At 45.7% G+C, this 25,920-nt stretch overlaps 1 protein-coding gene across 1 annotated transcript in view; it reads right to left on the reverse strand.

The window, feature by feature from the left end:
- Nucleotides 1–4,069: 4,069 nt before the first annotated feature.
- Nucleotides 4,070–25,920, reverse strand: part of SSTR2 (somatostatin receptor 2) — a 36,583-nt gene continuing 14,732 nt past the window's right edge. Inside the window, exons 4-5 of the mRNA XM_083598897.1 lie at nt 9,027–18,659; nt 4,070–8,658 (exon numbers count right to left, since the gene is read on the reverse strand). Coding sequence (XP_083455023.1) covers nt 17,447–18,565 — 1,119 coding nt within the window. The 5' untranslated portion in view covers nt 18,566–18,659 and the 3' untranslated portion in view covers nt 4,070–8,658; nt 9,027–17,446. The remainder of the gene's footprint in view (nt 8,659–9,026; nt 18,660–25,920) is intronic.

Here is a 25,920-nt window from a genome sequence, read left to right on the forward strand (position 1 = left end):
GGTAGCAGGGTTGCTGGAACCCTGAACACAAGCATTCCATGCTGCAACCTTTTGTTGCAGTTTCCACTTGTAACCTAAATTGACCAGACCAGATGTCGGCATCCTAAGGCCCATGGGCCGCTTCCGGCTCATGAGCTTCCTGAAACCAGCCCACAGCCGTTCCGTGGATCGGCATAGGGATTCCGTGCTTTCCCCCCCACAGTGCCAATTTTTGCTTGCCACAGGGACCGACTTCCGGGTAGGAAGAGGGCCAATGGAGGAGCACCGTGTGTATGCGCACATGCTATTTTCTGCGCTCTTCTGACCCGGAAGAGCGCTGGAAATAGCTTGAGCGCATGCACGGGCATGTAAGCTCCGGCCCACTGAGAGGTCTGCCAGGGAGTGGACCAGACCAGCCTCAAAAAACGTTGATGACCCCTGGACCAGACTCTGCTATTAAAAGCTGCTCTCTTTATAGAGTGAAAAGTAAAGAAAGGTTATGAGTGAGCATATACCGTAGGACTTACCACGGTCATACAACCTCTAGCACAGGCCAAAGAACCATTAACACAACAGCATCCTGCTTCCCTCAGTTGCTAAGCAGATCCCATCAAGAAGCCCACAAGCAATGCTTAAAGTTCATAGCACTTTCCACAGCTGAACCCAAGCAACTCAATATTCAGAGGCAAAATGCCTCCCAATAAGCTGATAGCTATTGATAGTCCCCACCCCACCCCACCCCACCCCACCCCCAGTATGGATCTGGCTGGTCTCCTTTTACAGCTGATGGTCCACAGCACTTCTTGTGACAGTGAATTCCACAAACTACATTGTGTGCAGAAAAGCATTGCTTCCAACTGAAGCAACATGCAATACTTGGCTAAGCCATTAGATGGAGATATGTTCACAGGCGTTTAACCAGCCTGCAAAATGCATCATGTATTTTAAATTGGTTTATTTTATTTTTTTATTTTATTTTTAATTGTAATTTTACTGGTGTTAGCCGCCCTGAGCCCGGCTCTGGCCGGGGAGGGCGGGGTATAAATTAAAAAAAAATATTATTATTATTATTATTATTACTATTATTTATCATGTCCTCCAAAAAGTACTAAAAAAAAAAGAAAGAAAAATATTTAGCTCTCTCCTCCTCCTCCTCCTCCTCCTCCACCACCACCACCCAATCAATTGGCAGATAATGTAATAGCTTTGCTTTCCCCTAAGATGTTATGTTGTATACCGAAACAATGCTGTTGAATGTATAAAAGTTTCACGACAGTATCAAAAGGCAGAGGAAATTTTACAGACGGCTGAAACAAAGGCGGGTAAGGAAGAGGTTAGGAAATTTAAACGAGATTAAAAGCATATATACGAAACTGTTCAAGCAACTTTTTATTGAGTGACATGCATGAACACAGTAAAATGTAAGTAGCGTTGTATGCTCAAAACAATCTGGACCGAAAGCTGCAGGACTTAAAATGTGGAGGCATCCCCTTCAGTTTGCACAAACACATTTCTGAGTATGAACGAAAGGTCAATGCTCACCCGCCTTCAAAAGAAGGCATCTCACAGGGCTATTGTTAAGGCAACTGCTTTGCACCAATCTCTCGCTGTTAGGTTATTTAGAATCACATTGTGAAAGCAAAAAAGCATTTCTACATCCTCTCCCATGGCTTGCAAAGAACAAGCATCCATTATGCTTAATGAATCTCACCCATGAAGGGGGTATGCATTAATAGACTGAAAGCTATTCTGCTTTCTGCAAACAGCGGAGCAACTAGCAGTGTCAGGGTGTGTTTTTGGAGCCCTTGCTGTATTCTGCACAGGCAGCTGCAGAGGGGCGGTGAGGATGAGCAAGCACCCCTCTCCCAGACCAGTAGCTTGCCCTCAGTCATCTCTCCCAGTTCTTGGACCCTTATAGTTCCTCGAAGAAAATACCCTTTTACGTACTAGAAACGCTTTTCTTTATTGGGTCAAGGACCTGTAGCCCCCTAGACATTGCTGGACTCCAGATCCCAGCAGCCTCAGCCAACATGGCCTATGGTCAGTGATGATGAGAGCTGAAGTCCAACAACTGATGGAGGGCAACAGGTTCCACAACCTTGATCCATTCATGCAAACAGAGATCCTCTGGAACTTATTTCCTGGTCACATCCACACCACTAGGGGGGAAATGCACTTTGAATTGTGCTTGGAAACGTACTGGGAGCCAGTGACGATCCTTTAGGACCAGTGTTGTACGGTCCTGGCAGTTGCCCCCCGTCACCAATCTAGCAGCTGGCTTCTGGATTAATTGCAGTTTTCGAGTCACCTTCAAAGGTAGCCCCACGTAGAATGTGCTGCAGTAGTCCAAGCAGGAGAAAACCAGAGCATGTACCACCCTGGTGAGACAGTGGGCAGGAAGGCAGGGTCTCCTGGCTTCTTCTCACTCCAAGCCTGTATTCCTGGCCTCCTTTGCAAGAAGTAGTTGTGTTTTCTAAAGAAATACATCCATGCTGTGTCTGCTTAATTTGAGCCTCAAGGAGATGATTGTTTATGGGGTCTCTTTTGTCTGAAAGGCCTTTTCCTTATTGTGATTTCAATCTGGGTGGTTAATATTTAAAACATAAAAAGTATATCATCGGCCTATGTCAATTAGACTTATTTCAGGGGGAAAGGTGCATAAGATAAGAGTATTAATGTTAAATAATACCTCTTTCAGAAGTCAAACATGCGAGACACAACCCACCCACCAAGAAATGTTCTTTACTTTTCCTGGATCTCCCTTTTCTCTCTCTCTGTTGCCATCATGAGCATTATATGAAGGGTTAAAATGCATTGATTCAGCAAAGAAGTGCCTCTCCTGTCAGGTTTTATTTTCATCCATGAGATTTCCTGGAAGGAACCTCTTGAATTAGGGCACAGATGTTCTAGTTAGACACTTGTGTTAATGCAATGATTGATCCTGCCTCAGACAGCGAGAGAGAGAGAGAGCGAGAGCGAGCAATGTAACAAGTGTTCAGTGAATTTCCCCAATGTGTGGCTTAACAAGTTCCTGCTTCTGGTTATATGATGCCTGAAAGAGACTGGAAGTTTTCGTATCCCCCCCCCCCCAAACACAAAGATTCCAATACAAATGTCTCATTTTATCAGCAGAAAGAATATTATCCTTAGCTTGCTTTGGGGTCTGGTACCCTTGCAGAAGCTTTAAAGATTGCCACTGGGGAGGATTTCCACACCCCACCCCTAAAAAAAATTGTCCAGAGGGAATGTCTCAGGATTTCAGGTGTGAGGTCACATTGGAAACTCAATTTACCTAAATCACATTTACTTGGTCGTCTTACTGTGTTCAATGGGGTTTAGGTTTAGGCTGCAAAACTCTCAAGGATTGGAGGGTGGGGGGGGGAGAGCAGAGTGCTATGGCTGTTCAAAGACTGACTAGCATACTGCAATATAAGTGCACAGACTTAGGGTACATCAGGTGGATGAGACACACTACAAAATAGGCTGCTACCTACGAACATTTCTACAGCAATTACCAGTTAAACTCTAATGTACCAGTCATTTGGGGTATTACAGACTTTGCATGACGAGCAATCTTCTAAACATTTCTTCATACCAAAAGGATTAAACCATGCTAGGGGAGAATATATTTTTCTGAGAATGTCTGCAACTTACCACAATGTTTTTGGGTGCTTCCAGACAAGTATTTAGTGTGGGATATGTGCTCCTCACGGATGCAATTTTTTTCACAAGTGCGCACATGGTGGTGTTGGCATTAACAGTCCCCCCCCCCATTTAATCCAGATTGATCCTTTCCAAGGGAAACCCAGCATGTTTATGGGGGGGGGGGGAAACAACAACAACCCAACCTGCTGCTAGTTACCTATTTGCAACATCTAAATGACCTGCACTATTAAGCCCTCACCTAGGATGCACAGTGGTTGCTGTGGTCCCAAGTAACTTTCTTTTCACTGGATGTAATCAAGTCCATAGGATTTTGAAAGAAAATTCAGGCATTCTTGTTAAAGATCCTTAAAATGGAGGGAAATGACTCTGATTCACACCACTTTATTGGGGAAAAAAACCACAGGATCTTTTTGTAAAACAGACGTAGATCATTCACAATTTTATTTCCGGCCAGCTTTGATCTTCCATTGTCTACAGAAAAGTTTACATAAAGGAGGGCCCCCTTGCAGAAGCGAGGTTTCACCCCCCAGGACATCTTATAAAAGTACATATCCAAAGAGAACAAATTGAAATCAAGCAGGTGTAGGAAAGTCATTTGTAACTCTGGTGTCACAGTTTTAGAGGTTATAGCATATAATACAGCAAGCACACATACAATACACATGAGAAACATAAATATTTATACATGTCGTGTAGGTTACATGACTGGGTACAACTTCAATACTGAGTGAATCAGTGTTCAGTATGCATCAGAGGCTAGTACCTTAATCCTAAATATATAATCCCATTTCTCTCAGCGGTGCTTCATTCCAAGAAACACGTGTTTTGGGGGCCAGAGTGAAAGTGTACTCTTAGACATCATTAATCCAGTCCTTGTGTTAGCCTGAAACACTATATTACAAAAAGGTAGATTCTGCATAATGGTTAAGGGAAACTGCAAGCCGTTCAGCTATGGCAGGCGTTCCCAAACTGTGGTCTGTGGACCATCTCTGGTCTGTGAGCTTCACTCATGTGGTCCAAAGCATATCTGTGGATTTGTGGTTGAAGGCAGGAGACAGCGCATCCATCGCATTTTATGTACTGATTTTTGATTGTATTTGTATTGTTTCGTTCCTATATTGCATTTCATTCCATGGAATGCAAATTGTCATGAAATAAAAAATTGGTAAGAAATAAAGGAAGCAATAAAAATACAATTAAAAATCACACAGCATCTAGTAGAGCTCATTACAAGTGCTACAACAAGTCGAAAGATTACCAAGTGGCTCACCAAGACTCTTCGTGATTTCAAAGTGGTGCTTGGAGTGGGAAAAAATGGGGGAACCACTGAGCTATGCTATAAGGTAAGGGTAAGTCCAGTCAAAGGTGAGCATGAGAGATGTGGCACTCATCTTGTTTTGCTATGGAATAAATGCCAGCAAGGTGTGATGAAATTATGTCTGATCACATTGTGTTTGGATGCTTTAAACTGATAGCGTGGAAGGGAGAAGTTGACTCTGTGTTTTCTTTCAAGCATGTTTCTTACTTGCTTAAGGTGCATGTCAAAAACCATGACCAAGACCCATTAAGATGCATCAGAAAATTACTCCAGCTCCCTTCATAAGGCCTTCTCAGCATTAAGATTTCAAACGATGCCCATTCAGTTTGCCAAGAGGGGCTGCTGCCGCCAGCCACCGTAAGGTTCCATCACATCAGCAATTATGCATATATGAATCACAGACCTCAGAAAATTATGCTATTCAATTACATTGCTCCACCAGTGCTGTGCTTGGAAGGAAATTTATATCTGAACTGTTGATCTGTATGCCGATTTTTTGTGTGTGATCCATCTAGAGCAGAACCACTATTTCACAACCAAGAGAAATGGAGAGTTTAAAAAATAATAATGCAGCACTAAAGCAAAAAGGAGAAAGCCTGAAGGAACAAACGCCACGAATTGACAAGAAATCCATTTGTATTAATATGTATTGCTAAAGCCCCCCTGAAGGAAATTACTTGAGTTTTATTGTTGTTTTGTGACTTTGTAATGGCTTGTTGATTAAACAATCAATCATCTGATGGCAATGATAAAGAAGCTGTTTGCTGTTCTATAGTCTGGGAGTTATATATAACCTTTGGACTAACGTCTTGATTCATGTATGCAAGTCCTGATGAACCAAATAGCTGCGTGTCTCTGTGGAAGTTTGGTTCTGAATGAGGACCAAAGCCAGCACACAGTATTATGGATCTCAACATATCTCTTAAACTGTCCATTTCCAAGGCAGGGCTGGACTTGTACCCTACCTTGAGGTCAAAATAAATTATCTCCAGATTATTTGTATGTCCCCCTACATGACAACCAAAACAACAGAAAGCCTGATCTAAAGTTGCACTGCACATTTAATCACCTCTCATTTTGGGCTACTGTACAGCCAATCGCAGCATGACATGGGGAGATCATCATGTTTCTCCTTCCAGAGTGAGGAGGTGGGCTTAATGAACAGGAATGGAACAACCCCAACTATTCTGGGATTCTCAGTGGGGTGTAAGTTGTTTTCCCTGTCTCTTCATGCTTTGCAAGCTATTACTGTGCAGGTGGCATTTCATATGGCGGCATATCATAGATCCGTACAAAAAGCTTCCCCTCTGAAGTGGCCAGAACTGCTGGAAATGATCAGACAGAGGCTTAAGACTATAACCCAACAGGCCTCTTTTATGAGCAGTTCACATTATAATAGGAAGGAACTGAGACAGCCAGACCAAGTTACCCAGAGGACAGCTACGGCCTGTTGTCCATTGATTATCCAGTTCCTAAAACCAGTTTGCCCTAATGCCAAAGGCTTAAGTGGAGGAGTGCAATGTATTATGGCAGGAGCCTTGCTTACGATCACTTCTATCCAAAGTGCACTTACAGGGTCTTTCCTACTACAACTCCTGCTCTGTGGAACCAGAGTCCCACTGGGCCAGCATTCATACCAGTTCACTTGCACTGACCCTTGCTAAGACATGTGAATGTGTTGCTTAAAGTCCATTGTTGTTGACATCCATCTGTCTCAAGAAACAATGGAGTGCACCTCCAGGGGTGAAGTCAAACTGCTGCATTAGCAGCACTCAGCTGACCTCCTTGGGGTGCAAGCCTGGGGCAGTGTGTATGGAAGTCCTGGGCTGCCCAGATGACAAGACCCTCTTCTCAGCCATGCTGATGTGGTCCAAAGGAAAGCTGAGCAATATGTTTGGCACCAACGTGGCTGCAGGAGTTGCTGGAAGGAAACGTACAAGGCGCCATCCAGCTGTCTTAGGGACTCTACTCTGGATTTGTGTAGGGTTTGCTTCTTAGCCTTCTTCTACTGAGGGCCCTATATTGGGTGGGGAGGAGAGAATACAGCTATGAATAGAGATAGATGGATCTGTCAATTTTGGTTTCTCTCAGTTTCATGTATTATTTTCCTAATCTTAAGTTCAGTTCTCCATGTTTCCACATCAGTTTGTGATTATTATTTTTTAGCCTTCATAAAAACTCACCAGCATTTTAGTGTCAATTTCTCCTAATATACTCAATCAAGTTTGCTTAATGGGCACACTTTTGCAAAGCATTCTCCCTAATACAGTGCAATTTCATACGCTGTGTTCACTGATATACAATTTTTTTATTTATACAGTAGTATGTGCATTTATCTAATTTTTAAAATCAGATTAGTTGGCTGGAGAACTGCAGACAAGTGTGAATTTCAAAGGCTGGCTGGCTGTGCTTTGGTTCACACATTGCTTCAGAAAGTGTGAATTAGAAGGTTCATCCTTGAACTGAATCGAGCTTCCCTCCCATCCCTAGCTACTTCCACTACTAATTGACAATCATAGATATGCTGCCAACAGTGTGTTTGTTAGGTGTTGCACTGACATGGGACCAGCCAGAGGCTTACAGCAGGGGTCAGCAAACTTTTTCAGCAGGGGGCTGGTCCACTGTGCCTCAGACTTTGTGGGGGGCTGGACTATATTTTGAAGGGGGGAAAATGAATGAATTCCTATGCCCCACAAATAACCCAGAAATGCATTTTAATAAAAGGAGACATTCTACCAATGTAAAAACACACTGATTCCCGGACCGTCCGCAGGCTGGATTTAGAAGGCGATTGGGCCGGATCCAGCCCCCGGGCCTTAGCTTACCTACCCATGGCTTACAGTCTGAGCTATGCAGGTGAGACAGGAGAGGTCAGGGGCCGAAAAGGAAGCTGTGGGGTGGGTTACAAATCAGATAACAGCGAAGAAGAAGAAAGCAGGGTTCAGAAGCATGAAATGGCAGGTGGCAGCGTTTGAACATCCCTACAGGAGCAGAGAATAAAACTATTCACTGAGGAGCAGAAAGAGACCAGATGTTACCTATCTTGCCCCTTTGCCCTGCAATGTGCCTGGAGCCAGATGCAGATCACAAAAGCAAAGGAACTGGTTCCCCACCCCCCCAGTGAAATGTGTATGCATCTTTAGGTAATACATGGTGTTGCCATGGATACACATTCCTCTGATCAGACCATATAGTTACGCACCCCCTTTACATGCAGCATGTGACGAGAAGCACAATATAAAAAGCACAGGTCTAACAATGCTGGTTGAGACTACAGATCTGCAATCTAAAAAAATAAATAAATAAAACAAAATAATATCTGTGGTGGCATGCCGAGTCTTGAGGCTCTTTCTGCAGCACTTTGAAATAGACAGTCATTTCGTTCTGCCCAAGCACAGAACCCATACTTTAGCTACAGCAAAGTGGTAGATCATCTGCTTTTGTTTGCAGGAGGTCAAAGGTTCAACTCCTGGCATGGCATCTCCAGATAAGAGATGGGAGACAGCCCTGCCTGAAACCTTGGGAGAGCCATTGCTGGAGAAAGGATGGATAATACTGAGCCAGATGCACCATTGGTCTGACTCTGCGTAAGGCATTTCTGTACCCCAATGTATAAGCCTACGCTTTCCAGGAGACAAGTCTACAATGAAGAGAAGAAGAAGAGTTTGGATTTGATATCCCGCTTTATCGCTACCCTAAGGAGTCTCAAAGGGACGTGGGTGGCGCTGTGGGTTAAACCACAGAGACTAGGACTTGCTGATCAGAAGGTTGACAGTTCGAATCCCCATGACGGGGTGAGCTCCCATTGTTCGATCCCTGCTCCTGCCAACCTAGCTGTTCAAAAGCACGTCAAAGTGCAAGTAGATAAATAGGCACCACTCCGGCGGGAAGGTAAACGGCGTTTCCATGCGCTGCTCTGGTTCGCTAGAAGCGGCTTAGTCATGCTGGCCACATGACCCGGAAGCTGTACGCCGGCTCCCTCAGCCAATAAAGCGAGATGAGTGCCACAACCCCAGAGTCCGCCACGACTGGACCTAATGGTCAGGGGTCCCTTTACCTTTACCTTTAAGGAGTCTCAAAGTAGCTAACAATCTCCTTTCCCTTCCTCCCCCACAACAAATACTCTGTGAGGTGAGTCAGGATAAGAGACTTCAGAGAAGTGTGACCAGCCCAAGGTCACCCAGCAGCTGCATGTGGAGGAGCGGGGAAGCGAACCCGGTTCACCAGATTACGAGTCTACCGCTCTTAACCACTACACCACACTGGCTCAAGAAAAGAGGTGCACTGGCTCAAGGTGAGAAGAGGCAACCGAGAAAGCCAAGCAAAAACTCAGAACAGGTATGGTTAGTCAGCAAGAAAGAGGACTGCTGTCGTGAGATGATCAACGTTTTAGCTTGTGCAACATATTAAGGTGAAAGCTGCAGGGCAGCCTGGGCATCTTTCACTGGGAGGGGCCATATACAGTAGCTCAGTAGTAGAGAACATGCAGAATGGCCCAGGTTCAAACCTTTCCATCTCTCCTTGTGTGGGGTTTTTTAACAGATCAGGCAAACAGGTGGCATGAGAGCCCTGGCTCTGAGATCTTCTACCACTCAGAATAGACCATCCTGGACCAGATGGTCAAATAGTCCAGACTGGCACAGCTTCCTATGCTCAGCTGGCGTGCCCTGGGAAAACAGGAAGAAACCCATTCATTGCCATCTTTTCCTCCCACCTCCCTCTCCCTCCAGATCACAGAAAAGTTTGCAAAAGCTTTCCAGGGAGAAGGGAGGGGTTTTTAAACTAATGCCATGGCCAAAGATAGGCAGTGTGTTGCTGCACTAAAACTCTCATCAGCTTCCTTCAGCATGGCCAATGATGGAAATTATATTCCAATGACATCTAGAGGGGGCCACGTCGCCTACCTTTGTAACAGCCAATAAGAGCCAGTCACAGCTTCCCCCCACTAAAGCTATTCTGAAAGCCTGCTGAACTTTTGGGTTTTTGCCACAGCTTACTACAACAGAGCATAATGTGCACTTGTTTACGGTGCACCAGAGGCATTGTCAAACTGTCTCTGCTGCACTTAACTTCACCCTGATAGCTCTGCAGAAGAGGGCTTTGGCTGGCAGCTGGGAGAAATGATGCAGCTAAGGTTAATCACTCTTAAATCCTATTGGTTTTAGTTGAAGAGAGGTAAACTTGCACTTAGCACTGAAATCACTTTGTTTTAAAGCAGTCATTTGCGAATGAATAAACTGAAATTATTATCTGAGGACATCTAAGTAGCCAGGTGTCTAGCTGGACACTGGGAGGTGTCACACAAATCAGATTGTTCTTCTTTCAGTTTTGAACTTTGAAAGAGGAAAAGAGAGAAAAGTAAGCTGGAACCAAGCAAATGTTTTATTCCAATGTGTCTCTTTCAGGCTTATCTGGATGCATTGACCGCTAAGTTATCTTTCTAGTCTAGAAAACAAATTCGGTGAGAACAAGCTAAAATCAGCTAGCAGTTTTCAGATGTTTAAAAGGATCTTAGAAAAGGAGATGGAAATCAGCTGCTCACTTATCCACCAAGGATAGGACTAGAACCATTGGTTTTCAACTACAAGAAAAGAGATTCAAACCCAACAACTGAGGTTCCATTAGATCCAGGAATGCTGAACTTCTTCCAAGGTACCCTAGTAAAAGCTGCAGGATTCCTTTCTTTCAGGTTTCCAAGAAAAAGTTGGCCAAGAATCTGATAGAGACGCTTTATAAATATATTCTTAAATAGACTATAAATATATAGAATAAATATATTTCCCTTAAATACATTCTATGCAGAATATAAATATGTAAAACAAATATATCCATGTCCTGTTTGAACAACATATTGGATGAGAAGATCCATGGGGTCTGTTAACACTCTATAATCTGAAAATTATATAAAGGTTTAGTTTAAACTTTAACAGGTGGGCCAGGTGCAATTTAGAGGACTGGGTTCCTGTACCAGTGGAACTGATGGGGACATCAGGGCAGCTTCTGCAGCCTGTTGCATCTCTCTGGTCCAAAACTGAGAAAAGATGCACCTGCCAATTTCCCCCTCTTATATATGGAACGATTGGCTAAAGATGCAGGAGCCTTGCTGTTTAGGGCGCATGTCACCCTTTCAGTCCTAAATCAAAGACGTGCATACCTTTCATCATTCCCACCATATAAGAACAAGAGACCCTACATCAACAAACTTGAAACAAAACCCAGTGAGATGCAACCCGATATTGCACAATGAAGGGGAAGATGGCTTGTCCACCACTCCCTATCTTCTAGAGCAGCAAGCCCACTATTACTGATCTTCTAATTCAGCAACCTGCAGAAAATCCCAGAGTTCCCTTCAATACCATTTGGAAAACACTGCCCTAAAGGAATCATAGATAGGACTAATACATCGCTAAGGACTCTTCTTTCTCGTTTAGATCCTTTAAATTCTCAAAGGAGAATGGATGGCGGGGGGGGGGGGGAGAGGCAGGGCAGTGAATATTTCGTTAAGTGACCACCTAAATAAACACTTAAAGCTGGCCTCCTTTTCCTGATACTTCTCAAAAGATGTGAACACATATGCTTCCCTCTTTGGATGTTTCCTGACGGTTGCTATTTTGGGGTGGGGTTCAATCACATATGGGCAAATTCAGGTTGCACCATTAAAGCTGACTTGCAATGGTTGTGCAAGAAACCCACTCCCCCCCCCCCCGCCCGAAGAACAGCCTTATTTGCAATAAGGAAAGGGTAGGATATTACATATTATTCTTTTGATGCAACTGCATCTATGCCCTCCCTGCAAATAAGTCGGAAAGAATGCTCAATAAAACAGCCATCATTATCTGATCTCCTTGCAAACAAATCTCAGTTAGGGTTAGGGTTACCTGGAATGGCCCTTATATTGAAAAACAGTGGAGTGGCAAGGTGAAGATGCTATTAAAGGAAACAAGGATGCTATTCTCTCCACACAGCTAGAGGATGCTAGAGATCTAAAAGTACTGAATGTTCTTTGGACAAACTTTTCTTGGCCGTTACCGGTATATGTTTCTGAGAGGGAGGACTCTATTGGGAGCAATTCAGCTGTGAGGTCCAAGTGAAATAAGTTGTGATATATAAAAGTGATAGCCACTAAGGAATCCCTCACAGCAGGAAATGGGTGGGCTGTGAAACCACTATCTCTAATTCCCCAAGCAATTAAAAATGCCACCAGCACAAAAGAGCTTTGTGGGCATTTTGGGAATATTTGGCAGATAAACTCTATATGGGTATGCCATGAACACTGATTGTTAGTACTTGATCTCTCCAGATTGGAGATCAAAATAATATTATCGTTAAGATTGCCATAAGGAAATTGCGTGGGAGAAGCAGCTCCTGGGTTCCCACTATTTCAACTGCCAGAGATTAACAACAGATTAAAATGCTTTGAACCTGGTTGACTTGAAAACTTTCAATGGAAGTCTTCTGAGTACAGAATCACAGAAATGACCGCAGTCTAGTGAGATCCCCCCAAATCAGGTGTGGTTTACAGAACAGACAAACATCACTGGTATTACTGTGTTGCACAACAAGAACCTACAAGGATGCATGAAGTGAAATGTGCCCAGACTGGCCAACTGAACAATCCACATAGAGCTCACCGTTTTTTCAAAAGGGCTATACAGAGTTGTATAGAAGATCAGCATTTACCATGCATAAGCACCTGATTAAAATATTAGCAGGTTCTTTCGGTGAATGATTAAACTGGCATCCTTTTCTGACCTCCGAGCCTAACAACTCTTCCATCCATTCTGGCTTGCCAGAGCCTCTTTCCCCTTCTGACCGAGAAACAAGCCAGCTGTACTTGCAAGGTTCTATCACTCCCAGCTCTGCTGTGCGCCTGTCACCGAATTCCGCCTTCCCCTTGGACAGGGGTCATCTAAGCTGTTGCTTATTCATCCCTGAACCAACACCCCATCTTTCTGTTGCTGCCAGTATACTCCACATACTACAACACGAGGTCTTCCATCTTTCTCACCTTCTGGGTAGCTGAACCAGGCCATTTGATTGTTGTATGCAACATAAAACGATTATGTGCAAATTTCTGAGTAGGAGAGCATAGCTGTATTTTAGTAGTCAGGCCAATGGTGGAGTAAAACTCTTCATCTTTCTCTGCAAATACGCTCCTGTGTTACCCACTTCATACTAAAGTACTAAAGCCACTCTGACGCAATGTTGTGGCCACAACATTAAGCCATCATCTAATAAAAAGAAAGCACCTTTATCAGCACCTAGCAGCCACAAGGCGATTTTTTCATCTTAATGTAATGTGCTGAGCTCCCATTTAATCCTCACTGGCATATTCTACACAGTCGCCACAAAGCCTCAGTTAATATTTACTTCCCTTAATAAAGAAGATCTAAGAATGCACATCCTCCGAGACCAAAAGAGATAATAAAATAATTCCGCCGCATGAGGCACCAAATGTGGTAAGACATTGTGCGCTGGATGGAGGCGAAACCCCTCTGCTTTGCCTGTTTGCAAGAGGAAGCTGCAGTGATAGCATTGTAACTGTAAGGAATACTCCTGCAGCCTCGCTTAAGAATTCCAACACCAAGCTAAGCCAAGCCCCTTAGGAGTAACAAGAGACAACCTGGACATGAGGTGTGGGTGGAGAAGGAGGAGTGATGGCTGGGGCAACTGGGCTTGTTGGAAGGTTGGCTTGGGGCTGAAGGACAGAGCTCTGGTGGGGAACCTGGTGCTCTCCAGATGTGGCAGCACTACAATTCCCATCACCCTGTCTGGCTGCAGTTGATGCCCAACAGCACCAGGTTTCTTACCCCTGTGGCAGGACAACACTTTCTGCCAAAGGAGTTTAATCAAACCACATTGTTTCTTAGGCTCCAAAGTGTCATTTACATTTTCAACAAGAACAGGGAGAGTTTTACAGGTAAGGCTAAAGTCACAACCCAGCCTTTCTTAAGCTGCTTATCTATATCTTGCTATCCACCCAGAAGAGAAAATGGTGGGGAGGAATTTGTAATGCAAACAAGTGCCTGAATGAAGACATTTGTGGGGTTTTCCATTTCTGCTAGGGCACGCAGGATCTGACTTCAAAAGGTTTCTGTTTGTTTGGTTTTTTAAAATGGGATATGATTATTTATTATTTCTCATGTTATATTTAAGAAACAATACATGCCTGGGAAAGTCAAAACTTTCCCATATGTCATATTGGGGGTGAAAATAAATACCAAAACAAGGCTTACATTGGTGTCTGTGGCTGATGCAAACTTGCTGGGGTACGCATTTGATTTTAAATGTCTCTCTTCTCCTGTTTACCCCGCTTGCATTAACTACAGTCAACAGGTGCCCAAATAATAGCGCGAGAGCTTCAAGGGCATTTTCAGAGCAATTCCTCCTGTGCACATCTACTCAGGAGTAAGTACCACTGAGTTCAATGGGGTTTGCTCCCAGGGATGTGCAGCCTAAAATGCAGGCGTGAACAGGAGCAGAAGCTTCTTCGCTTGAAGGATCCATTAATCATGAGCCTACTTACATTTACTCAAAAGCAAGTACCACTGTGTTTGGTGGGAGGAGGGGCTACTTTCCAAGTAAGTATGAACAGCATCGCAGCTGAAGAGCTGGACACATCAATCTCAACCCCAGCTGCTGTTTGGGGTGTCTTCGAGGAGTGGAGCGACGGAGCCACATCAACAGCCCAAGCAAGCATGCTGGCTGAGGCTGAAAGTGGTTGAAATCTTTCCGCTGGCTGCCACCAGTAGAGTACCCATCAGTGGCAGTTCAGCAGGCAAAAGGGAGAGCTCTGCGCCAGCAGACTGGTGCTGGCATGGCTCTGCAGGCAGAGGGTGGCAGGGCTGTGTAAAAAAGCCATCTCTGCCCAATCCAAACCTCCTCATCTCAGCCGGGTGCAAGAGGCATTTGGACTGCTCTGTAAACAACTGAGAAATTGTTGCAAGAATGTATTTTAGAGTTGATGGCTTCCTTTTGGTTGCCTTTCTCCAGTGCGTCTGCCAATGCATTTTTAAAACCCTGATTTTCCAGGGGTCTCAAATGCAATGGGAACAACCGCTGCTGATGCAAAAGGTTTTCCATTGCAGAAGTTCACCTTCCACAAGTTTCAAGATGATGAGAACTGAAAACGAGACTAGGGTGGCAGAGCCAGGATGCTCCTCCTGTTGTTCTAATAGCCTGATGGTGTGGGCTCTTCCTTCTGTTTCTTTTTAATCAATCAGAGATTTGTGATAAATGAAACAATTTACTGTAAAGCAGGGAATTCTCAGCTCCTGCCAACTCCTTCATCAGTCTCCTCTACTTGCCTATGCTCAATAGTAAAAATCACAGCCCAAGACAGAAGTTGTGGGAGTCGCTTGCCACCCGGAACCCTTCCCTGGGCAGAGCTCTTTAAACCTCCCAGGTCATAAAACTTAATAGTCTACACTCAAAACTCCCCGAAACATACTGACAACAGTGCAAATAGCTCCTGCTGAGGACAGGTAGCGGGAGAACCAGAACTACTCTTCATCAAACAAGTCAGCTTCTGCAGCCAGGAAACCTTGAACTAGGAGAACAGAAACTCTATAGAAACTGGACATTTATGCACATGTGGGCTCAATTTGCATACTTTGCTCTGCATGTAAACCTTGGTGAAATTGTGTGGGGATGTGGGATTCATGGATCAAGCATTTGAATGGAGGAGCAAAAGGAGGCATCATAGAATCATAGGCCAGGGCACTGTGGAAACGGGACAATGAGAGGGAAATCAACAGGATGATGAAATTGGCTCCTGGTTGCTTACTGAAGCAATCCACCCAACTCTTCTCTTTCTCCACCCCCACCACCATCTCAAGCTTTTATTAAATGTGACCACTCTGTTTTTAAGTAGGCTTAAAGGCTCATTCTTTCTTCTCTCAGCAAGTGCAAGTTAAGCTCTCGAGCAATCTCCATGAGGTTATAGATTCTGAAATGGAAGCCATGCTCAGGCTTTTCCCACCCCCAGTGTCCTTAGTACATTAAAGTCCTCTGTCAGTGGCAAACTCAAGACACCTTCTTGGTATGTAGGGGGCAGGGAGGACTTATAAAGGCTCCTTCCTTAAGTGACCTGAAGTTGCAACCTAGCTGGTTGCTTGGTTGGTTTTGGAGAGTTGTTGTTTTGTTTTCAGTGTCCAGGCCAGTTTTTATTTTATTTTTTACTGGTTAAAGTAAAGGTGGCAAGCAGAAATTATGTTAAAGCCCTGCCTCTGTTGTTTGATCTGTGATGGCTATTTCACTTATGCAAGACCAACGAGGTATGCATTCTCACCCGTCTCTGATCATGGTTTTGACAAAAATTGTACACAGCCATGTTGATGCATTGGGGGGAGGGGAATCCAAAATCCACAACACATTAATACCTCTATTAGGACCAACCAAAATGTCACAAAACTGTGAGCAAGATCCAGTCTGATGAAGAGTTCTGGTGAACTCAAAAGCTCGTTGATGACTTCGTGACGTTTGGGTGGCAAAGTTAACACATTGTGGCTTTTGGACTCAGATGCTGGCGATCTGCTCTCAGACTCTGATAACATCATTCCTATCCACAAAAGATTGTTCATTGGGGAAACCATTATGTAGGAGGCAAAGGGATGGAGGGATGACAATATATTTGCCATCTCTTTGAAGTCATGGAAATGGGCTCTCGTTACAGTTAGAGACAAGTCTCTCTGTCATCCTATTAGCATGCTTTATACTTATTTATTCAGGCTATGAAGATTTCTGATCCCATCTCTGAAGACCTCATTTCATTAGCTGTTCCATAAACAAGAGCAATATAATGCAATTACTTATTTACCACTGCACCCTCCCTCCCTCCCAATATCTCATGACAGTTTTTGATTTTATATAAAACATATGAGCTTAATGTTTTGCCTACTTGAAAAGCACATAGAGCTAAACTTTCAAAGTACCTATCATTTACAAGGGGTGGTGATGGCTGCAAAGAGGCTAGCTTGATAAAAAATATATATAATTCAGTATGTGAACTTGTGGAATACTTATCACCTTCATCCTTATTCCAGTGTCTATGTGTGTCAGCCAAGTTCTTCTTTTAATAATTTAATTTAACTCAAATATTGGAGATGGAGCTTTTGAAATTCTAGACCCTGTGTGGAAAATCTGAACTGTGAAGGGTTGTTTTTTTTTAAAAAGTTCAAATTAACTCAGATGGATTTAGCACAGGGGTACAACCAATGCTGCATCATCCCTTGTATTCAAACATGCATGTACAAGTGTGTACACATTTATGACTATTTCTAGTCAATCACTCCCACAATATACTTCTCCTTTCAATTAATATCCTTAAAACCAGCCTGCTGTTGGCCGAGAAACAAGTCTGTCCCCTGAACCAATCCTTCGCATGCATTACCATTCCCTTGAAAGAAGGACCAACGGCCGTTATGCTGACTTGCTGTGGGCTTCTGTGAAGAAGCAGGAAGGAGATGAGTGGGCAGAGATCTTTCAGATGCTTGTCTGAAGGTCACCATTGAGCAATGTCCTCTGGGTTTCTGTGGCCTCGTTTAGCCTGGACTTGTCCTGCTTGCTGTCACTCCTGTCGGCTTCATCCATGCCACTGACTTTCATAAGGCAGAGGACATTTTGGAAGCTCTTCTTGAAGTTGTCGGACAAGAAGGCATAGAGGATGGGGTTGGCACAGCTGTTGGCATAGGTGAGGACCACTACAAAATCAAACATGCCCTTGAGGACAGGTGTTGGCTCAATCAAAACAGAGACCGATGAGACGTTGAAGATATAGAAGGGAAGCCAGCAAAAGATGAAGACGGCAACGACAATGGAGACCATCCTGGTGACCTTCTTCTCTGACTTTTTCCTCTTGGAGGAGCCCACCCTGATGCCAGAGGACTTGACCTTGATGATGATAAACAGGTAGCAAAGGCAGATGATGGTGAGGGGCACCAAGAAGCCCAAGATGAAGGTATAGATGATGAAGCCAACATACCAAGCAACAGACTCATCTGGCCAGATCATGGTACAGCTACTACTCCCATGGTTATTGCTCACTCCAGCATATATCATGATGGGTAGTATGACCAGAAGGGAGATGCCCCAGACAGCTACATTGACCATCTTTGCTGTTCTTGGCCTCCTCCACTTGGCAGATTTTATAGGATGGACCACAGCAAGGTACCTATCAATGCTCATGACTGTGAGGCAGAAGATGCTGGTGAACTGATTGATCCCGTCTACTGTCATGACAACCCGGCAGATGGCTTTCCCAAAGGGCCAGTGAACCAGAGCTACCTGCATAGCCAGGAAAGGTAACCCCAACATGAACAGTTCATCTGCTATAGCCAAGTTGAGTATGTAGATGTTGGTGATCGTCTTCATTTTGGCGTAACGGAGGATGACATAGATGACCAGAGTGTTGCCACAGAGGCCCACAATGCACACCACAAAGTAGATGAAGGTGAGGATGGCATTGCTAGTCAAGTCATAGTGGGGGCTTGTGATGTTGATGGAGGTGTTGGCGGCAGGAGTCTCTGGGGGAAAGCTGTCAAACTGAGATGGCGAGGGGAACCAGAAGGCTGTGGTGTTGGGCAAATCATTCTCAAGGCCCATGGTGCAGCTGTTGTCACGGGCAAAGAGTACTCTTCAGGCAAGAAACCCTCTCATGTCGATTGGGTCAGGGTGGTCCAAGGCAATGTGGGAGGATCTGGAACCCAAAGAAGGAAGAAACGCTGTTATACCAACTTCATATGGCTTACTGCATCAGACCAATTTTCTGTTATCAGAGACAGAGCAAACTCATCGGCTGCTACCTTTCCCAAAGGCTCTTGGGCTTTCTTTTGAACAGAACTGCCACTGTGGGTGGGGTGCAGTGTTAGAAAATTCAGATATATAAGCTAGGTGCCAAATGACACCTTAAACCACCAAAACAGAATGTCTAGTTGCCATTTGGGGACCAAAAGTCACATTTTTCAATACGACTTTTTGTTCCGATTGCACAGATAAAGTATCACGGGTAGAATTCTGCAGGATGTGTTGTTAGAGTTTAAAAACAGACAAGATCCAACAATCCCCAGACAGGCACCTCAAGATGGTGGAGATATTAGGTACCTAGGCATCTGCACTTGATCAGATATGGCCAGGTGCAAAATGCGCCTGGTGCCTGGCAAATTTCAAATGCTGGTGGGGTGTTAACGATCCATCTCTTCCAATGTACACTGACTGGGAGAGAATGAAAGTGTCAGGGGTACAGGAGATGTCACAGGGCAATACATGGGTTGCTCTTTCCCTGTGTTAATCACTCTTGTCTTAATGACTAGCCAAGAGACTAATAGCTGTGTCCTGTGACTGCTCATGCAGACTGAAAAACAATACCTAGCTTAGGTTCAAGTAGATAATGTGGCCCACTGAGTTGGCCTTAAGAGACTCCGGCCTGAAACTCTGGAGAGCTGCTTGCTGTTAGTGTGGACAACACCGAGGTAGCTGGATCAATGATCTGACACAATATCCAAGCTTCCTATGTTCCTATGACTCAGCCAAGGGGCCCCAGTCCTCTATAGTCTTTAACCACACCATCACTTAACATCTCCTATAGTGCTTTATGTGTATTCCAAACATTTCACACACAGTATCCCAGTAAATTTTGCAGCAGTCCTGTAAGGTTAGGTAAAGGTAAAGGGACCCCTGACTGTTAGGTACAGTCGCGGACGACTCTGGGGTTGCGGCGCTCATCTCGCTTTACAGGCCGAGGGAGCCGGCATACAGCTTCTGGATCATGTGGCCAGCATGACTAAGCCACTTCTAACGAACCAGAGCAGCACACAGAAATGCCGTTTACCTTCCTGCCGGAGCGGTACCTATTTATCTACTTGCGTGCTTTTGAACTGCAAGGTTGGCAACCCGAAAGCACTCAACCTGAAGCACATTCAACCCGAGGTATGACTGTATTATTATTAATCACATTTATAGCGAGCTCTTCCTGCAGGAACTGTGTGCTCGATGTGGTATATGTGGAGTTATTCTGCTTGGCTTTTCTTTTTCTAAATTGTCGTAACAATCCCTTGGGGTAGCTTAGGTTGAAAGTGACTGGCCAAAGACCACTCAGTGATATTCCTGGCTCAGTGGGTCTCCCCAATCCAAGCCTCACTCTCTCGCTAATACAACTTATCGACTCTCGGATACTTTCCATTTGGTAGATCGTGGGGCTGTTGGGAGATGCTAAGCGACTGCAGCATGTGCAAGGCCACTAAGTAAATATATAGCTTAGGTGGAATTTGAACCTAGACCTCCCCGACACACACTGCCAGCATTGCAACATTGCAACAAAGGTGTGCAAGGTTGAGAGCACCACTCTGATCAATACGGGGAGGGGAAGAGCATTCCTGTCCCCTCCTGCCCTCTTGCATGGCATGGTATAGAAATTATGCTGAGGCAGAACTGCCCAAAGAAGGGAAAGGAAGGGGAGGTGGTAATATTCAGCTACACTAACGAAACTTTACCGGAGCCACTACTTCCAACTCTACGTTCCTCAGCCGAGCCAAGGGATCTGACTATTGCCCTTTCTCCCACAAACTCTTCTCCACTGCGTTTAAAAACTAAAATAAAAATGCACATCCTCACATTTTATTCCTCAAAGTTGTGTGTGATTTTATGTGCACCTGTACTGTATATGCATGCAAGTGGCCATTCGCTGGAGCAGACCACAGATGGTGACTAAAACATGATGCAGGTTGCAACTGTGCACCCACTGAACTCAGTGTTATTTATTTCTGATTAGACATGCTTAGGATTGCACTGTCAAACGTAGTTCTTCTCCCATCCGTGTCATAGTTACACTGGACTAGCGGTTTACAGTTACAGTGGACTAAAGGGGATTAAGCTAGTCCCCTAAATGTTCCCGGTAAAATAGAGAATTGAAGTATTAAAGGCTGGCGCCTCCTTCCCAAAGCCCAGTAGATTCTGTGCAGCTTAGGGAGGGCCGATGATGGCAACTACCTCCACATCCTCATCCCCCTTCCAGAGAAGAGGAAGACAGCATAGATTTACAACAGGGGTTTGCAGAAGGTCATAACTCATGGCCCAGAGATAGAAGAGGGGCAAAGCTGGGAAATCATGGGGGAAGAGGAGGAGGGAGAAGCAGGCTGCAACATTATCACTAGAAAACATTCCAGACCCCCCTTCTCCCAGAACCCGGCGAGGAGTGAAAGTAGTAGAGCAGAGAGCGAAGAGGCAAATGGCCTTAAGCAGCCACCGTAAGGTGGGTGGTGCTGTTGGCGACTGAGAAGAGGAGAAGGGGTGGAGATTACTCAGAGCAACGGCATTACCGTACTCCAAGGGGCAGTATTTCTCTGTGAATATTGAATAAAAGACTTGGTAAGAGCTTTTCTTGTCTATCTATCCCTGGCAGCCTGCCGTGGGAGGGGGGAATCAGATTCCCTGACGCCTGACTTATGGGGTCAAAGAGCCCTTCCTCCACCTTCCCAATTCCTGCCCAGCTTTGGGAAGAAGACAGGAGGGCTCCAGCATCTTGTCAGAGGCTTGATACCTCCTTCCCAAAGCTCAGGAAGCTTTTGCCTGGCTTAGGGAGGGAAGCATGACACTCATGGGTGAGACGTCACAACATTGCCACCCCACCACCACCACCCATTGCCCTCACAAGCCGGTGCCTCTGGCCCTAACTGCTCCCCTACAAAAAAATTTCACTGAGTGCCACCACACTGGACAACATTACTGTAGTTCAAATCTTTGTGTTCTATAGTTGAGGAGCAGATATCACCTTTTGCTGCCCCTGTTTTATACAGAAAGTACTAACCCGTTTAGGATGCAATCCCACACATTAAAAAAGAAAACCACACACACCTGGGGTATAAGCCCACTGAACTCAATGGGGCTTACTTCTGAGCAGACATGTTTTCAATTGCCCAGTTTAATCCTTTTAATTAAAGGGAGCATTTTAGAAACTCTCAGCACTTCTAATTATCCTAGATGATTTTGAGGAGGGATGACCAGAGCACTCATCTGCATAAAGGAATAAATGTCAGCAGGTGTAGGAAATTCCATCTTCTACAAAACTATTGAAAGGGATGGAAGCAATTTGGGGGGAGGATCTGACTACCCTAATTTTCCAGTTATCCCACACACTCCATTGTTGTGGTTTAAAAAATATACAGCCGTTATATATAAATATTTAACTGTGCAGTCTTCAGAGATCTGGACCATCTCTTTATTGGAGCTCAGAATATAACTGGATATGCTGAAGTCAATTGTTTCCTCTTTGATTTGTTTCTTTCCACCCCCTTTCGGCTCATCAATGAACAGCCAGTCCCTTAGGGACTGAATCCAATGGACTTAAACATATTGAAGCTCACTGAAATAAACAGCCCCAAGTGTGATGAACTCAGTGTTACAGCATAACCTAAAGCTTTTAGGTCCCAGCTCAGACATACTCCTGGTGGATGATGGTCAAACAATCATATCTGAATCTGTGCCTTTTGCTTGTTGAGTACAGTTGTTTGCCCTTACACATAAACCACAAGCTATTGCGGTCTGCCCCAGATTGCAGGAAATGTCATTCCAAACCACACAGTGTTAAGTCTGGGAAGTGGGGTGTGGGTGTGTGTAAGAGAGAGAGAGAGAGAGAGAGAGAGAGAGAGAGAGAGAACCTCAACAACAAATCGGTTTCCTTTTATTTCTTTCCACCTTCATTAGACCGACATTCCCCCTCCTGCAACTTCAACAGTTCCTCTGAACTGCCATGTCTCACGCCAGATTTCCTTAAGCCTGCATACACTATTGAAACCCCAGCATCTTATTCATCCCTCTCTTTCCTTTGTGTTTACTGTGAGCTCCATGGCTGAGCTGCTGTTACTGGTTGGAGTTTGAGGTCTTAATTAGAGGAGAAGCTACCAGTCCAAACCAGCCCTCCTGGTGTGGAAGCCCCCAATTTTCCCCTCTCATTTCTTTGGTGGACCTCATCAAATTAAATGTTGAAAGAGGAAAATAAAATAATGGTGCAGGCAGGAGGATGCTGAGGTGGGGAGGGTAAGCGTGGGAGGGTCACTTGGTCTTTTGCAGGAATGAGGCTGTTCTCTGCCTCCAGTTACACACATAATTCCTCCTGTTGTTCTCAACAGAGTCAGAAGGCAGTTCCGGGTGCTGGCAGAAGAGAGACAACCAAGGAATGGATGAATAGCTCAGTTGGTTGGAGAGCGGCGCTTCTAATACCAAAGTCGCAGGTTCAATCCCTGTATGGGATGACTGCAATCACTTGGGTTATTGAAGTGAAGATTATGGATTAATATTAAGGATGGCGCTGTGGGTTAAACCACAGAGCCTAGGGCTTGCCGATCAGAAGGTTGGTAGTTCGAATCCCTGCGACGGGGGTAAGCTACTGTTGCTCGGTCCCTGCTCCTGCCAACCTAGCAGTTCGAAAGCACGTCAAAGTGCAAATAGATAAATAGGTACCGCTCCGGCGGGAAGGTAAACGGCGTTTTCGTGTGCTGCTCTGGTTCGCCAGAAGCGGCTTAGTCATGCTGGCCACATGACCCGGAAGCTGTACGCCGGCTCCCTCGGCCAGTAAAGCAAGCTGTGCGCCACAACCCCAGAGTTGTCCGCGACTGGACCTAATGGTCAGGGGTCCCTTTACCTTTACCTTACTCGTAACAGACCTATTGAAGTTAATGGACATGGCTAACTAACATCTGTTCATTTCAATGGTTCTGTTCTGAGTAGGACCAGCATTGGAGACAACTCTTAAACATTATTTTTCTTAATGGTTAAATCTATATATCAGTTTTCCTTCAAGAAGCCTATGGGGATGTACTTGCTACCCATCCCCTGCCATGCCAATTTATCATCACAACAGCCCTGTGAGGTAGGCTAGGCTGAAACCTAGTGACTGGCAGAAGGTGCAATCCTGACTCCATTTAACCTGGGAGTAAACCCTACTGAATTCAGAAGGAGCTGCTTCTGAGTAGACAGGGTCACACACTCTGTCCTAGTTTGACACTCTAACCACTATGCTAGCTGTCCCTGTGACACTCACACCCTCTTTGTGGAGCTAATACAATGCAGGGAGAGAATTATGGACCCCGGAGACATTCAGGATGTTCAGAATGCTCTACATAATATTACACCAATACAACAACCCTGCAAGATTGCTCCATATCCCCTCCACTGCACATGAGAGAGTAAGGCAGAGATCCAGCGAGCTTAACCTCTGACCACTCAGATGCAGAATTTGAACTAGGGGTTTTCTGGCTCGCTGCACAACCTCGCTGCAGGGGGTGAAACTGGGAAAGATGGAAGTGGGTTGGGAAGCAGATGGAGAAGACAACGTGCTGAAGGAGGAGGTAGTGGGTGACACAATCCTAGAAATAAAATTTAGATTTGAAAGAGGCGCTTTCATTGTTCCAGAGATCAAGTGTCAGAAATGCCGATTTAGGTACCACAGCAAAATCTCCACGGACTTTTAAGGCAGATGTTCGCAGGGAAGGGATTTCCTTCCTCTGTGGAGTCTTCAGAAAACAGACAGACAGACAGCAGGAGCCCACCCCAAGGTTGCTGCTGAGGATTCTGCACTGGATTCTCAGGCAGAGAGAAAGAAGCACGCAAGTGAATCCTGTACCTATTTACCGGGTTTGCTTGCTCCCGAGCAGAAGGCGCCTACCATCGCAAGCCTGACCCAGAAACTATGCCCACGGAGTTCGAGGAAATGGATGCCCCTCGGGGTTCGCCCACGTCTGCAGCCCAAGGTCCCCAAGCAAAGCCAGCTGCCACCTCAAATCCCACTGAGGAGGAGGAGGAGGAGGAGACGAGCAACATCAGGATCTCCAAGCGCTGTCCCCCCCCCCCAGCTGCAGCCTGCAAGTTGTCCGGGAGCTCCCTTGACAGCTTATCCGGACAGCCTTCGAGGGTTTCCCCTTCCACCCAAGTTTCCACCTGTAGCCGTTCCTCCGAAGACTTCTTCCCCCGGCCGCGCACCGGCAATCCCCACCCCCTCCACCGCTTTCCCAAAGCGAAGCACTCACAATTTCGGCGTCTTTCTGCGAATTCTTCCCTCGCCCTCGACACACGCTCCCGCTTGCTTGCATGTGTGTGCATGTATAATAGATATATATATATATATATATGCAGATCGCCGGTAAAAAACAGGAAAGCCAACGACTTCTTGCAAGCAGAGCGGAGATCGGCTCCGAGTGCAGGGGGCGCCAGACCTGCGCTTGGCGGCGGCGGCTGGCTGGCGGCTGCTTCGGGACTAGCCCCTCGTCGAGGGAAACGCGAGTGCCAAGGAAGCGCCGGCGGCGGCAGCAGCAGCAGCAGCTCGCAAGCTGGCGCGCAGATGCAGCTCACGCGGCGCAGGAAGGCTGCCGGCTGCACCTCCGACGTGCCAAGTGGCCAGCCGAGCCGGGGAGGCGCTCTCGTCGTCGCCCACCCGCGGCCACTCCCCCCAAGCCCGGGCAATCAATGGGACCCGCTCGGCGCAAAGGCGCGCCACCTCCGACGCGCAACGGTGGAGAGCCGGAGTCCACCTTTGGGGGCTTTGCCGGAGGCGAGGAGGCGTCAGGCTTTCGTTGGAGATGGGTAGTGGGCGGGGAGGTGAAGCTCCCCGTAAACGAGGGGCAGGATTTCAGCTCCTAAGACGCTTCCCAACCCCTTCCTAAAAAGATATACACTGGCAGCGACTGAGACCCCCGTTGCCATTTCCTGCAATAAAAGGAGTGCGCTTGGTTTGTAGGTGCAGCGTGTGGCTTTCAAAACGCGTTCACACGGCCCTGATCCAGGGGTCTCCCTAGGGAAGAAGAGACTCGGAGGAAGGGCGTGCTCAGGAACTAGAGGTAGCGCCACCCCACCCCCTGGGCTCGGTCAACTTCCTTCCAGTAGACCAGTGTTTCTCAACCAGGGGGCCATATGGTCCCCTGCCCCCCCCCCGGAGGGCTAAAGGTGAAATTATATCATTTATATGATTA

This window comes from Podarcis filfolensis (assembly GCF_964270895.1).
Source record: "Podarcis filfolensis genome assembly, chromosome: 2".
Classification (NCBI taxonomy): Eukaryota; Metazoa; Chordata; class Lepidosauria; order Squamata; family Lacertidae; genus Podarcis; species Podarcis filfolensis.